Source organism: Gopherus evgoodei, chromosome 10, assembly GCF_007399415.2.
Source record: "Gopherus evgoodei ecotype Sinaloan lineage chromosome 10, rGopEvg1_v1.p, whole genome shotgun sequence".
In the NCBI taxonomy this organism is placed as follows: domain Eukaryota; kingdom Metazoa; phylum Chordata; order Testudines; family Testudinidae; genus Gopherus; species Gopherus evgoodei.
The window spans coordinates 73305957-73321213 of record NC_044331.1 but is presented as its reverse complement, the minus strand read 5'-3'; the positions used below and the strand labels follow the sequence as shown (position 1 = coordinate 73321213).

At 39.3% G+C, this 15257-nt stretch overlaps 1 protein-coding gene across 4 annotated transcripts in view; it reads left to right on the top strand.

Moving 5' to 3' along the window:
- C10H7orf50 (chromosome 10 C7orf50 homolog) overlaps positions 1 to 15257 on the top strand; it is a 200222-nt gene that overhangs the window by 152234 nt on the left and 32731 nt on the right. For all 4 annotated transcript variants that reach the window (XM_030579175.1, XM_030579174.1, XM_030579176.1 and 1 more), the window contains exon 3: positions 10771 to 10961. In XM_030579175.1, the coding sequence (XP_030435035.1) occupies positions 10771 to 10961 (191 nt within the window). The remainder of the gene's footprint in view (positions 1 to 10770; positions 10962 to 15257) is intronic.

The window sequence follows — 15257 nt, the reverse complement described above, 5'->3', positions numbered from 1 at the left end:
ATCTCTGTGTGTACGCATGCACTTTTCCCCCCTTCAGGTATACAATAGCTGAAGGAATCCTTTCCTGGATCAGAAAGACACAAAAGCTTGTTCTCATTTAAATCTGGCTTTATGCAGAACGTATTTGAGGTTTTTCTGCCTGAATTGCATCTATAGAAACCTTTCCAAATCAAGTTAATGTAATTTCATCCCAGTGTTTCTGTTGCCAATAGTTGTAAGATTCTAAGGACAATTTAGCTTTTATGAAAATTATTTTTAAAGAAACAGCAGTTTATTTCTTTAAACAACGTGTCACTTTAAAAATATTTTTCTTTTGTCCAGATACTGTTTGTACATTTTTTAATATATTTATTTTGATTCTAAGAATGCAGATATATTAAATAGTTAACGCTTTTAATTGGCTACATTTTGATGCCGGTGAAGTTGCATGCCTGATTATTTAATTTTAATTGCAAATTATACCTGCCTCTTGTGTTTGAGAAATACAGTAGATTCTATTTATCTCTGTGTGTACGCATGCACTTTTCCCCCCTTCAGGTATACAATAGCTGAAGGAATCCTTTCCTGGATCAGAAAGACACAAAAGCTTGTTCTCATTTAAATCTGGCTTTATGCAGAACGTATTTGAGGTTTTTCTGCCTGAATTGCATCTATAGAAACCTTTCCAAATCAAGTTAATGTAATTTCATCCCAGTGTTTCTCTTGCCAATAGTTGTAAGATTCTAAGGACGATTTAGCTTTTATGAAAATTATTTTTAAAGAAACAGCAGTTTATTTCTTTAAACAATGTGTCATTTTAAAAATATTTTTCTTTTGTCCAGATACTGTTTGTACATTTTTAATATATTTATTTTGATTCTAAGAATATTATTATAGGCCTAAAAATCCAATAAAAATCTATTTTCTTTATAAAGTAAATGTCCATCTGTTGGAAGGCGTACTGGTTGGGAGGGGGGAGTTACTTTGATTTCAAGTCTGCTTTCTGTATCTTCATGAAATTTAAAATGCTCTTTATGCTCATACTTTCTCTGTTCATAAGGTGGTGAACTATAGAAAATGTTTTAAAGAAGTTGGTAAGATCGTGAGGTTTTTTACATAGTTTCTGTAGTTATAATTACAGTGTAATTGTTTGGCAACGCCTCAATTAATAAATCATATATCAACCTTTTCATTATTAACTGTGCTTTTGAGAGTTGTATAACTTCGGTCTGGTTCTTTGCATCTTTTAAATTATATTTATAGGTGTTGGAATTTTTTAGCTGGAAAATGGTCACAAATCTGTCAGTGTTTGGTGTTTTGAGTGTGAAGAAAGACAGTGAATGTTTTAGCTACTCTGACTTTAAAATTGGGTGGCAAAGACTTCATTTTAAAATGAAATTAATCATATTTTTGGTCACTAGTGTAAACAAGCCCCTTTTGGCATCACTGTTTGAAAATAATGGGAATAACACTGATGATACTGATTAAAACCGAAGACCAAGGCAATACAATTCTTCTGCCAGGAGCAAAGTGGGAGTCCTTTCTCTTCTTCCTCTTTGGGGAAATCTGTTGTGTCCTCAGCATATTTGTCACTGTTGATCATGTTAAGATTAGTTCACCTGAACTTGGGTTGGTGCTTCCTTTAACTCTGTCATATCTCTTCATCCTTGCCCATGGTCTTCCATTCCCCTGTTGTCCTCCGCTGTGTGCTATCAGAAAAGGGTGCAACTCCATTGACTTTTGTAAAGCTGGATCCACCTGCATCAACGGTGAATTTGGCTTCCTCCCTTTTTCATGCCATTTTGTGATGCTCTTTCTTGTCTTTAGCATTGTGTGTCTGGTGAGTCTCCTTTGTGTTGTTTCTCATCCTCTGTTCCTCCCCATTCTTTGTAATCACTTCCAATTCCGTAAGGGTGACGGAACTGCAGTCAGTGAGCCACAAGTACTTCTCCCACATTCCTAATGGGGCCCTGACACAGTACTCTGCAGCAGTAGAAATCTGTATGTTCTTGGCCACGATGGAGCAGCTAAATGTGCACTCACTTGGCTCTGTTTGTGCTTGTTGTTGCCAGGGGTTGACAAGGACATCACATAGAACGGGTTGGCAAGCAGCACAAATAACAAAGAACACAGCCTCAAGACAATTGTGACCCAGAGCCTAATTTGTAATAACTGGGAAGCCTGTGTGAATAAAAATTAGGTTCCCCAGCCAGAGTCTCATCTTCAGAGATCACAAGTTTAATAAACTCCGTTTTGTTGCCATCACACAACAGTAACAGTGACAGTGCAAAGGTGGGAATCCTGAAGCAGGTGGGGAAGGATCATGGGCCTTTACAATAATGTCCTGAGTATTATCTAAGTGTCAGGTGGCCTGAGTTTTAGATTAATGGTCATTCTGGAAAGTAGGTAATGAGAAAAAATCTAGTTACAAGCAAAACCACTTTCATTTTGCATTTTCCAGTACAGTCTCTTGTACCTAAAACCATACGTTCAGCTAATCGTAAAATGCACCGTCTCCTTTGTACTATGGAAATATGAGAAACAAAACTCGAATCTACCATACATCTTTCTACGAGTTATTCTTCAAATATATATTTCTTGTTATGGGGAGACATGACAGAATTAATCATAGATGTACCCTTATTATAATTGCATTGAGTTTACTGTATTATAGTGTTTCCCAAACTTGGGACGCCGCTTGTGTAGGGAAAGCCCCTGGGGGGCCAGGCCAGTTTGTTTACCTGCCACATCCGCCGGTTCGGCTGATCGCAGCTTCCACTGGCCACAGTTCGCTGCTCCTGGCCAATGGGAGCTTCTGGAAGTGGTGGACAGTACGTCCCTCGGCCCGCGCCGCTTCCAGCAGCTCCCATTGGCCTGGAGCAGCGAACTGCGGCCAGTGGGAGCCACAATCAGCCGGACCTGCAGGTAAACAAACCAGCCCGGCCCACCAGGGGCTTTCCCTACACAAGCGGCATCCCAAGTTTGGGAAACACTGCTGTATTATATTAATCTTACTGGCCAGGTCTTCCATCTGTTAGGTTTTGATAGAAGTGATGGAAGTTTTTGATGGAGTGATGGGCACATGAACAGACAAGCACTTCTGACTTTCTCCTGCTTCACAGATGTAAATCTGCAGTTGTTCCTGTTGACACAGCATTTTATTCAACCCCTAAATAGCCACTATGAGCACATAGCTCTTCAAGTCTTCCCATTGGCTTCTTTTTCATTTCTGAGTGCAGTTTAAAGTGCTAGTGGTAATCGTTGAAGCTGTAAAAGATCTGCCAGCTGTGTTGGATAGATTGTATGGTGGAGTGTTAGCTAAGATCTACTAGGAGGCTCTTGTTGGTTCCTGGTTTTATACACTCTCATAAGCAGCAGGGCTTCCTCACCTGAGCACTTTTGAAACTGTTTCTTCCTGACAGACCACTACAGCCCAAGTCTGACTAGCTTAAGCGTAGGATGGAAAGTTATACCAAACAGGAAACATTCATGTACGATTTTAATGTTTTTCTCTCTTTGTTATTTTTGGTGAGAGGAAGTGGTTTAATGTAGATGGCCTTATGTGATTTGCTGAGTTCCTAGCTGCTGTTGCACTGGGTACTGTGGCATGAACGGTGTATTGTGTGAGTTTCCCCACACTGCCTAACCAATGTTCCTCAATTGTGTCCTAGAAGGACCATCTCTGTGAGGGTGATGGTATTTTACTGTCTCTTTGCCCATTCAGTCCTTAGCCTGTCGTCTTAGTCAGCCAATAAGGTTGCCAATTATGATGTAACTATCTGTCAGCTAGGAACTAAACTGAAACCACTAATTCTCTTATCAAAGCCTATTCAGTAGCTGTCAGCGTGTAGGGCCTTTTAGTTGTTACAGACCTGTTTCAAATTATAATCAGTGACTTAGAGACATATTGTTCCATCTTGTATTATCAGCGTACAGAGCTAGCTTATCATTTTATGGTTTCCTTATATATACACAATGTTTTCATTTTCATCAACAAATTTTAGCATTGCTGTCATGTTTTATAGATCGAATCGGTTTCTGAAAGGCTGTGACTGAATTAGGTGAGAGTATATGATATAAGCCACTCTCAGTGATGATTTTTATATGGATAGTGGTTTCCCAATGCATAATTTTTGAAATCTTTTTATTATGAAAGTATTATCTGGAAATATTGCACAAAGTTATTTTATAGTTGTATATAGGAATCATTTTGCCCACCATTGAAATGTAGCCACCTCTGGAGTGAAACAAGTGCAACACCATTGAACAACATAAGAGAAGAAATGAAGAAATAAAGACAACTATATGTAATTGCAAATGCAAGGGGCATTTTAAGTTACAATAGACTGAAACTAGTTACCCAAATAGGAATTTGGTGAAGACATCAAAGCTAGCATCCTTCCTTACTCTTGCAGAAAGTGCCCTGGCTCTTCAGTGAGCACAAATGGTTAGGAACTTTTTGTCTGTCTTATTTAAAAGATGGCACACCTGGTGGCAAAATGCCCTATAACACCTTCTCAGGGCATTGGTTCAGGAAAAACTCCAAGTTGAAGGGTGTCACCTCCTTTAGCACAAAACTCACAGGGTTTTCTCCAGTTGTCTTTCATTCAAGCGCTAACCTAGCCTGACTTTGTTTAGATTGAGACCTAATGAGTTCGCAGACTAAGGTGGTATAATAGCTGGCAGCAGGCTTTGCAAATACGCAAATGTATTGCATGCGTTTTAAATTTATCATCTCAACAAACAAATGTATCACATGCTCATATGTGGATTTACATTATAATTATTATTATATTTTTCAAAAAAAGCACCACCAATTATCATGTCACTTTACAAAAATGGAAAAAGACAGCTTGAATCATTTATAATCTAAATAAAACAAGTGAAATCATGATTTATTTTTGTTGTTCTTTAAATAAAGATGAGACCACACCAAAACTCTGAATCTGAACCACTCCTCAAACTTTCAGGAACTTGGATTCAAATCCAATCTTCGTGCAGAATTTATGTCTAAACTACAGAGTTTACAGATAGCCCCCCAACCTGAAGCAAATACTCACCAGCAACCACACACCACAGAACAAAAACACTAACCCAGGAACCTATCCTTGCAACAAAGCCTGATGCCAACTCTGTCCACATATCTATTCAAGTCACATCATCATGGGACCTAATCACATCAGCCACACCATCGTGGGCTCGTTCACCTGCACATCTACCAATGTGATATATGCCATCATGTGCCAGCAATGCCTCTCTGCCATGTACATTGGCCAAACCGGACAATCTCTATGCAAAAGGATAAATGGACACAAATCTGACATCAGGAATCATAACATTCAAAAACCAGTAGGAGAACACTTCAACCTCTCTGGCCACTCAGTAACAGACTTAAAGGTGGCAGTTTTGCAACAGAAAAGCTTCAAAAACAGACTCCAGCGAGAAACTGCTGAACTTGAATTAATATGCAAATTAGACACCATCAATTTAGGCTTGAATAGAAACTGGGAATGGCTGAGCAATTACACACATTGAATCTATTTCCCCCAATTAAGTATTCTCACACCTCTTGTCTAACTATCTGTAATAGGCTATCTTGATTATCGCTACAGAACATTTTTCTCATAATTAATTAGCCTCTTAGAATTGGTAGGACAACTTTCACATTTTCATATTCTCTGTATGTGTGTATATATATCTCCTTACTATATGTTCCATTCTATGCATCTGACGAAGTGGGCTGTAGTCCACGGAAGCTTATGCTCAAATAAATTTGTTGGTCTCTAAAGTGCCACAAGTACTCCTGTTCTTTTTGCGGATACAGACTAACATGGCTGCTGCTCGGAAAAGTGACACAGCTGTATCCATGCAGCTGTGCCAGTGTAAGATTGCTCGTGTAGCTGCTCTATGCCGACAGGAGAGAGCTCTCTTGTTGACATAATTAAACCACCCCCACCGAGCAGCGGGAGATATAGCACTGTGCACACTGCAGCTTATGCCTGTGTAACTTATGGCATTCAAGGGGGTGGAGTATTCACGCCACTGAGCAACATAAGTTTTGCCAATAGAAATGGTAGTGTAGACATTGCTCAAGACTCCCAGTATGTCTGGGAGACTCCCATTTGCAACCAAAAAACTCCTGACTCCCGATTTAATAATATTTCCTCCCATATAAAAACTACATTACCCAGAATCATGTGTCAGCCACACATGCACATCAGCTTTCACCCCCTTCCCCCAAGTCAGTGAGAGAGACTGATGTGCATGTGTGGGTGATGCACAAGATTCTTGTATTGTAGGTGATCTATGCTCTGCTTCTGCTTATGATAATGAGGGAGGAGGGAGAATTGAAATGTGGGGCCTTGGTTGTGTCACAGAGCCTGGACAGCATGAGGCAGGTCCAAGGTTGGGGGCGGGTGATTATTTCAGGAAGAAAGTCATGACTCATTCTTCCCCAGGCCCTGACTGCAGCAAGGAAGGAGTGGATGAGGGTGTTCAGGGAGAGATGAACAACTTCGGCCACTCTGTCTTGTTGAGATCAGTTTAGTCTTTGAAAGCACCAGATTAGGGAGATGAGTCAGAGTAAATTTGGATGATATGTGAAGTCAGACAGAACAAATGTTTAGCTTTCATCAGGTGTCTTTGGCAGATCAGGTTGCATACAGGTATTATATCTAACATACCCTTCCCTTTGCATGTAAATAATAATGATGATACTTAGCATTGACACAGTGATTTTCATTGTAAAGCATTTCACAAACATTCATTGAATGACATATTAAGGCTTTGGCACCAAAGAAGTGTAGTTTAGCCTGCGTTTTGTTATAATAGGCTATCTGTGCATGCAATTCTGGTTTCAGTCCTGGATGCTTTATACGCAGCCGGGAGATTGAATGCGGACATTAGTTAGGGGGGAAGGAGATGGCTTTGGGGGTACTGGTGGGGCTGGAGGATTTAGCGGACCAAGTGTTGAGGGCAAGCAGTAGGGAGTATTGATGGGGTTGAGAGGAGGGATGCTCCTTGAAATTCATTTGAAAATGTTGGTCTACGAGTTTTTGGTTTGCACTCATTCTTAGATACTTAAATCTAATGTACGGTATGCAGCTAGATTGCATACAAATGTTCATTAGCAAGACTGAAGCTCCTGCCTTCCACAGTAAATATATTTATAAAAACCAGTGAAGCTGGTATGAAAGTGTTAAAGCTCAGTGTATGTAGAAAGATCCTGTGAATTATAAAATTCCTAGCATGTTTATAGTGAATGTGTTGGGAACTTTGAACAGAAGCCTGAGTGGATCATGTTTTAATCAGAATGGATTATAGGTTATTCTGCCAGAAGGTACCTTGATGTATAAACTCTGACTCTCTTAACACAGGATAAATTCCAGTCTAAAGGGAGAACAATGCTTTTGTTTCAGATGGCACTGAAGAGCAAAAATTGTTCCTCTTGAAACAAGTGTCAGTGTCTGGGATTTTGTATTTAGACCTAGTTACATGGATGCAGCAACTTGTGTTGTATTATGGGAGCAGTGGGTAGAGGGATAAAAAGTGTTTTGATAATATGTGGAATGTGTGGGGGAAGGGAAGATAGATACGCATTTACTGTAAGTATGCGGATGGACGCAAGAGGCCTCTTTCTCAGAACTATTGTAATGACGTGCCACAGTCACTTCATTTGAAAGCTTCATGGCTCAAGGAGAAAAGAAAACACATTCATTACATTATTTTTAAACTTAGATTAAACGTAGTGTGTCCTCTGTTGGACAGCTGCTATAGTAATCTTTCACAAACATTTTAGGAATGACTCCATACTATGTTTTTCCTAGATTTTGCACGGCTAGATTGTTATTTTAGTCAATACTACAGCAGCTTATCAAGTAAAAACTTCTCTTCCTGTAAAATAATTACCTTCATCCTAGATAGTAATTCCTTTTAGTATGAGTTACTCTTACCTCTTCAATACAAATGCAATGCATGCTCAAGTAGCTTGATTTTTCTAAGTGTTTGTACCTGTGCATGCTGGCTGCAACCTCTGCTCAAGAAAATATTTGAGAGAACAAAGCAAATCTTCTTTCTTAGACTTTCCCTCATTTATTCAAATATCTGTTTTCTGTCTCTGTCTTGTTCAGATCAGTTTAGTCTTTGAAAGCACCAGGTTGGGGAGATGGGTCAGAGTAAACCTGTATGATATGTGAATCCAGACAGAAAAATGTTCACTTTTCAGCAGGTGTCTTTGGCAAATCAGATTGCATACAGGTATTGTTTTATCTAACATCTTCTTCTCTCTGCATGTAAAAATAATAATGATACTTAGCATTTACATTGTGATTTTCATTTTAAAGCACTTCTCAAACATTCATTGATTGAGGGTTTGGCCCTTATTAGGGAAGTGTAATTTAACCAGTCTTTTATTGTAATTGGTTATCTTTTTGTGCAATTCCAGTTTCAGTCTTGGGTGCCTTATACTCATAATAGGTAAAAAGGAGGCACAGAGAATAGTTAGTTGTATTGTTGGCAGATGTGTTCAGTTTGGCTCCGTATGCTATGATATATAGATATAACTATGTCCCTTGGAATTATTTTTCCCTGCTTTGCAAATATGGGACTGTAGGTACACAATTGAAATTCTCCTTATGGGGAGTTCATTTTTAACAAATTTGACCTCTTGTTATAAATGCCTTCTCAAAGCTAAAGGGGGTATTATGGAGCCTGTTACAGACTTGGCTGAGTACTCTACCGGATGGTCACCAGGCTGTTTATAATCAGACTAAGCTATTGAATCCCAAATGCTTTCGAGCCAGCTGAGCCTGGGCAGAGTCCAGATACGGTCTCTAGTTCTGGCCTATCAGGAACGTTTCCAGGATGCAGACTCACTGTCTGGCCCCCTTCTTGGGATATGGGACTCTACAGCCCAACTGCCCGAAGCCCTAGAGCCAATACTGAGCCCCCATCTCCCCCCCAGTCCACCCCCCGACTTCCTCAGTTGCTTATGCACACTCACCCCAGGATTCTGCCGTGTGGGGACTCTGGTTCATAGTCTAAGTCTTTGGGGACACCCTTCCAATAAGGAACACATGCTTTGCAAATGAACTTCTTAAATACTTTTGACACTTCACTTTTGACAACTCAGGAAAGTTACAGATCCAGGCAGGGGTGGTGAATATAATAGGTCAGAAGAGGCTCAAGAGGTCAAGAATGCTGGCTCTGCCCTTTCTTCCCACAACCGAAACGTAAAGAACAGAGTAATGGTTCTCTGTTTCATGCAGCAAATCATTTATGTGACTAGAGATCCTCATGTAAACCACTCCCCATCCTAAGACCCTGTCTTCAGCGTGGTTTTCCTTGCCTGGGGATTTTGAAGGCTATCAGAGAAGGCTTTGTGTACCCTAGCTGAAGAACCAATAGAATGGAGAATTGACAAGGAGACATCAGGAAACACCCAACTTCTGTGCAGACTTCCCCACAAGTCAACAATGAGCTTCTCCTTTTCCCCACTTCACTCAGTTATTTGGATCCCTCTATGTGTTAGGATTTAGGTGACCCCTGAAGTATCTCATATGCACACTTTCCCTCTTCCATACTTGGTCACATGCGAATCTTTCTCCACATGATTTTTTAACCTGATTATTTCCTTTGATGACCTCTCCAGGTCCCATCCAGTCCTACGATTCTATGAATTATTGCCTATAAGTTTGTCATGGACAAAAATTTCGTAATATTATTGGAATCTTTTATACAAACCTGATCTTTTGCCACGTAACATATTTTTACTATGTGTACTCTTAGTGCATTTAGACTAGATTCTCCCTGCCTAATACAGTGTATTCTATTTCATGCACTTCATGATTGCCAAATGGATAGGTTATCATGTGGTATACTTACGCAAATATTTTGTTACTTCTGATAATTCTATTTTCAGTATGAATAACTGTTCCATCTGCAAACCTTAAGAAACTCCAGTCTTGGGGGTGGGGGAGGAAATTAAAGTTTTTTTAGATTCGCAGATGGAACAGTTATTCATACTGAAAATGTAATTATTGCAAATAACAAAATACATAAGTATATCACATGCTAACATATTTATTTGGCATACATAAAGTATATGAAATATAACACACTCTGTCTTTCCACTCAATCTTTACACTGATGGAAAAAAAACACAAACAAGTTTCAAATTCTTGGTCTTCACTCAAAAGGTGCAAGGTCTTTGGCGCTCAGTGGCTCTGGGCCCAGGATATCCGGATTACCTAAAGCTTCAGGATGAAGACCAAACACAGGAACTAAGGATCATCACAAACCTCTCCACCTTTCACCTCCAGTGCAAGGCACATTTCTTGAACCCTGCCTTCTCTCATACAAACGCATAACAACGTGTGTGTGTGTGTATATGTATGTGTATATATGTGTGTGTGTGTGTGTGTATGTGTGTGTGTATATATATATATATATAAAATCCTACCAAACAAAACACTTCATTCATTCTCTCTCCCCAAGGTGAGAAGTGTGTGCAGAGAACAAACAGCAGGTGACAGATGTTAATCACGCCACTTAAAGTACTACTGGAAGGACTCAGATGCTATGGTAATGAGCCTGGTATAAAAACCTACATAGAACAAAACTTCTGTAGGCTTGCTCATTGTGGAGATTGGTGCTTAAAATATAATTATTTACAGTAGCATTTGACAGTATAGGAGACTGACAGAGCATACAGTAAAATTAGCAACCTGAGGTTTCTAGTATGAAATATTTCATGAGCTTTTCAATTAAAGTTACTCTTGTATTTTATTTCAGAGAACAAAAAAGGTGGAGGAGGAGGCGGCGGAGGAACTTACTGCAGAGGAAAGGAGGACATTGGAAAGAAAACTAAAGAAAGAGCGTAAGAAGGAAGAAAAAAAACTGATGCGGGAAGCTGGAATTGCTGCTAAGAAAGAAGAGCCCAAAAAAACATCAGGAGCTGAGTTGGCACTGGAGTATTTAACTAGGTAAGAACCCTAAAATCTATATAAAGCTCCCTAGGAAAAGTAATCTGTAGACTATCTTACCCAGGGCTAAAGCAGGCTCTCTGTGGCTCCCGGAAGCGGCCAGCATGTCCGACTCCTAGGCGCAATAGCCAGGGAGGATCTGCATGCTGCCCCCGCTGTGAGCTCTGGCTCTGCAGCTCCCATTGGCTGGGAACCACAGCCAATGGGAGCTGCGGGGGTGACACCTGTGGGGATGGGCAACACGCAGAGACCCATGTCTTTGGAGCCGGACATGCTGACTACCCCTGTCCCAGCCTGGTGAAAATAAGTGAGGGTGAGAGAGAGTGAGCAACAGAGGGAGGGGGGATGGAGCCTCAGAGAAGGGATGGGACACAAGTAGCACCTTGGGGCAGGAAGGGGGCAAGGGGCGGAGCAAGGGAGTTCAGTTTTGTTCGATTAGAAAGTTAGCAACCCTAAAGAAAAAGGCAGTCCCCACCCTGAAGATCTTACAGTCTAAATATAAATATTCCTAGAATTGCTGATTGCATTGGGAAAACTTGTTCTATTTATTTACTCTGTTGTTTTAAAAGAAACACAGTTGCTTTTACTCTCTATGTAATGAAATTACATTAAATGGTTTGAGATCATGCAATATTACTTAATTTCACCCAAAGCAATACATGACATTTGGAAGCTATAAATTAGATGCACTAAACTTCGTTTTAAACTTCGTAAACTATAAAGCCTTATATTTGCATACCAAAGGTTTATAATTACATGACAAGTTAAGTGACTGGTTTCAGACTGCAAATAGTTATTTACCATAGTTAGCATATTTGTGTGTAAAATTCCAGCAGTGCTTACAATAAAAAGAAATGCAGTGAAACTTTCATAGCATGCTTCAGCCACTTAGACATTATGGATAAACAGGAAAGTAGTGTTTATTTTTTTCCAAACTGCGCGTTACATGGCACCTCTAAAAACTCCAGAAGATTTACATGTTACAAAGAATAGGTTACCACTTGGAATAGCCCCCATTTTCTATTTCTGGTAGTGCTTAATACTGAAATTCTCAGACAGTCTGAATGGTTACTTACAACTTACAACTCTCAGTGGGGCAGGAGCAAATTAATTGCATTCCAGGCTGGGGGACACGTGCATTTTTGTTACATAAACTTCATCATGGAGTGATAGCAAAATGACAATAATATTTTCAATCTGGAAAACAGCTGGGATACTTCACCATTGTTTTGAACTGCAGTTGGATTGGCAGCTAGCTACCATCTGTTTCAACTGTACTCTGGAATGTGTATGTATTAGTGGTGGATATGGAGATAATGGTTTTCAGGATTGGAAAGCAAAGGAACAAGCTGTGGGTTTTTTGGTTAATATTCTAGTCTTAACTTTGTTGATTTTTGCCTACTTAGATGGTACATTATGACACCTTCTAAGAGTATTTTTTCTTTGGAGTTAAATAAATTTGACTACAAGAGTTTCACTTGACCTAATACTAAATTACCTGTGAAGCTGTCAAAGTACAGCTGATACATAGATTGGTCAGATAATAAATAGATGGTGTCCTGTGGATATATCCCGCAGTAGGATATCCAGGGGATTATTGCATAAACCACTGACTTGTGTCTAGTAAGCTTAACAGAAAGAGGTCATAAGAGGCTGAATTGCAGAGCAAACATGTCAATGCAGGTTTCCAACCTTGAATTCCAGTTAGCTATCCTGCACTAATATAAATTACAGAAAAATCTGCCTGATTTGTCCTTTGGGAAACTTCCTAAACCTCTCGAGATGGGCAACAAAACAACCTGAATTTAAATTTGTTGCAAAGGAACATACCTATGTTTTGTATCCTCAAGAGCATCTAGAATGAAATCCTGGCCCTATTTAAGTCAATGACAAAACTCCCACCTACTTCAACAGGGGCCATGATTTTAGTCCTTGTGTTTTGTAATATCTACACTCATCTTCTGAAGAAAGAAATAGGTTGGAAAACAAGGCAGTAGCCCAGATACAAGAGTTGTTTGAAATTTGAAATAAAGGAGAATGTTGTGGGTTTGTTTTGTCCCTTCTAGGTAATATGACCTACCAGAGATAAAATAGTTGCTAAACGGGTTGGAAGCCTAACTGTCTGAGTACAGGGTGAATCTCCTGTGGAACAAGTAGAACTTCACGTCTCCACTGAGGGCTGAGACTGTTGTTTCAGTTCATTAGCTATAGAATATTCCTAACATTGCACACCACCACTCTGGCTTCTGAATTCAGTGAGAGAAATCAGCATCAAGTTGTTATAGTGAAGTTTCTTTTGACAAGTTAAGGAATTCAGAGGAAAATATTAGAAAACCTTCAGTGAGAGATTCATATACAAATCTATATGCTAGAGAATCATGGGAACATTTAAGTCATTATTTTTAGGAGAGAAGAGATTGTTTACATATTCCAAGAGTTATTAGTTCGTTTTGTTTAGCTATTCTACTACATGGGACAGAATAAATAATATGTTCTCACCAGAGATGGGTCAACCCATTAACACTGTTGGTTGCCTGCCTTCAGAGAGTTCTGTACTGCTTGGCACAGTGTGCTAGAAATTGAACTATAGTTTGTTACTAATGAAGGGTAGAGAAATTAGAGAAGTCTGGGCCCTGGCAACATAATATATACTACAATGAGATGCCACTATTTTAAATATTATGGTCTAGATCCTCAGGTGGTGTAAATCGCGATTTGTCTCCAGAGGATCTGCTCTGATGAAAGGCAGGAAGCCCTAGACTATGGCCATATCAGCACTGTCATGAATGCAGGCCTAAGCAGGATAGGCGACTACATTCACAAATAGATAAGAGGCACAAAATGAAATGGGAAGATGACGAAGAACAAGGCAAGTAAAATCAGTTCTGTCCAAGATGGATTCCCAGGAAGTACAATTCATTAGTCATTTCATTGATCACATATGAGCCAACAGGGACAAATCCATCAGGAAATGAACCTTAATATGCTCTAAAGCAGATTATTTTTTCAGCTGACTTCAAAAAGAAAATAAATATAAAGGATGTAAATATAAGGATGTTCATTAAAAGGCTCCTTAGTTGACCAAAAACACTTTAAAGTGATTTCAGATGACAATGCCACCTTGTAATTGAAGGAATTTAAGTCACACTAGCAAGAGGAGCGCTTTAATTACAGTGTTTCCTAATGTTTGATTATATTAAAAAGAAAAACACACTGTATTTAAATAATATCAGATGTGACACACTGCTGCCCTGACAAAAGCCTGGAAATTGAAAGATAAGACTGAGCTTGCATCTTTAGTTTATCATGTCTAAAAATTAAAAAAAAACATGCATGACATAGATATAATCAGAACATTTTCTGGCCTTTGTCATATCTGAATTTTGTGTAAATTTAATTTTTTTCATTTTAACTGTGTTTTTAATTGTCATAAAATCTTATAAGGTATAAAATCGCTGTGTACTATTGCCCCAATAGGTAACAGCTTTGAAGTTTGGTCAATATTTAGTATTAATTGATAATATGAGCTAGTGATGGGGAAGCCACCAAAATATTTAGTTTGGTAAAGCATCCCAAAGCTCAGCATATCTAGTCCTATTTGACCAAGAAATTAGTCTGTAAATGTAAGAACAGACTTTCTCATGAGATTTCCTGTTCTTGGTTTTAGATACAGTAAAAGGCTCATGAGAGTGGGTTTTTTTTCTTTTGATGTTTTGATATTTTTGCTTCTAATTCTGGATGAAATCAGAACGTAAAGAGAGGCATGAACATTTTTTAAAAAGTTAACCAGACCATTTCTAGATTCCAAAAACGTCAGGTAATTATTTTATCTGAACTTGCTGGTCCTTTTAAATTATGGATCCTCCTGACAATTATACAGGTACATGGGCTTTTATGCAATGGCCAAGTATCAAGATAAATCAGTTCCAAAGGAAAAGTCATAAGCTAGTGTCAGCTAGCAAACTTATGCCAAAACCTGGACTTTGAGGAAACCCAGGTATTTGTTTCATGGCCTGTCCCCTGGATGGGTTTACAAGCACCAGTCACAGACCAGAAGCTTTGAATTGCTTTCTGTTCACTAGTGTGAGACCAGACACAACCAGCAGAAGGCAGACCAAAGCTTCTGTCATTTCCTACCAGTCTCCTTCCTAAAGATAAGGAAGACTGTTTTCCATCGCCCCTTCCTTTGGCCATTGAAAAGAAGAAAAGGGGAGAAGAAACCCTTGCTTCCCCATGATTATCTCATTTCACGTCACCCTCAAAATAGAGGCTTTGGCAGCTCCTTCCAGCTTGGCT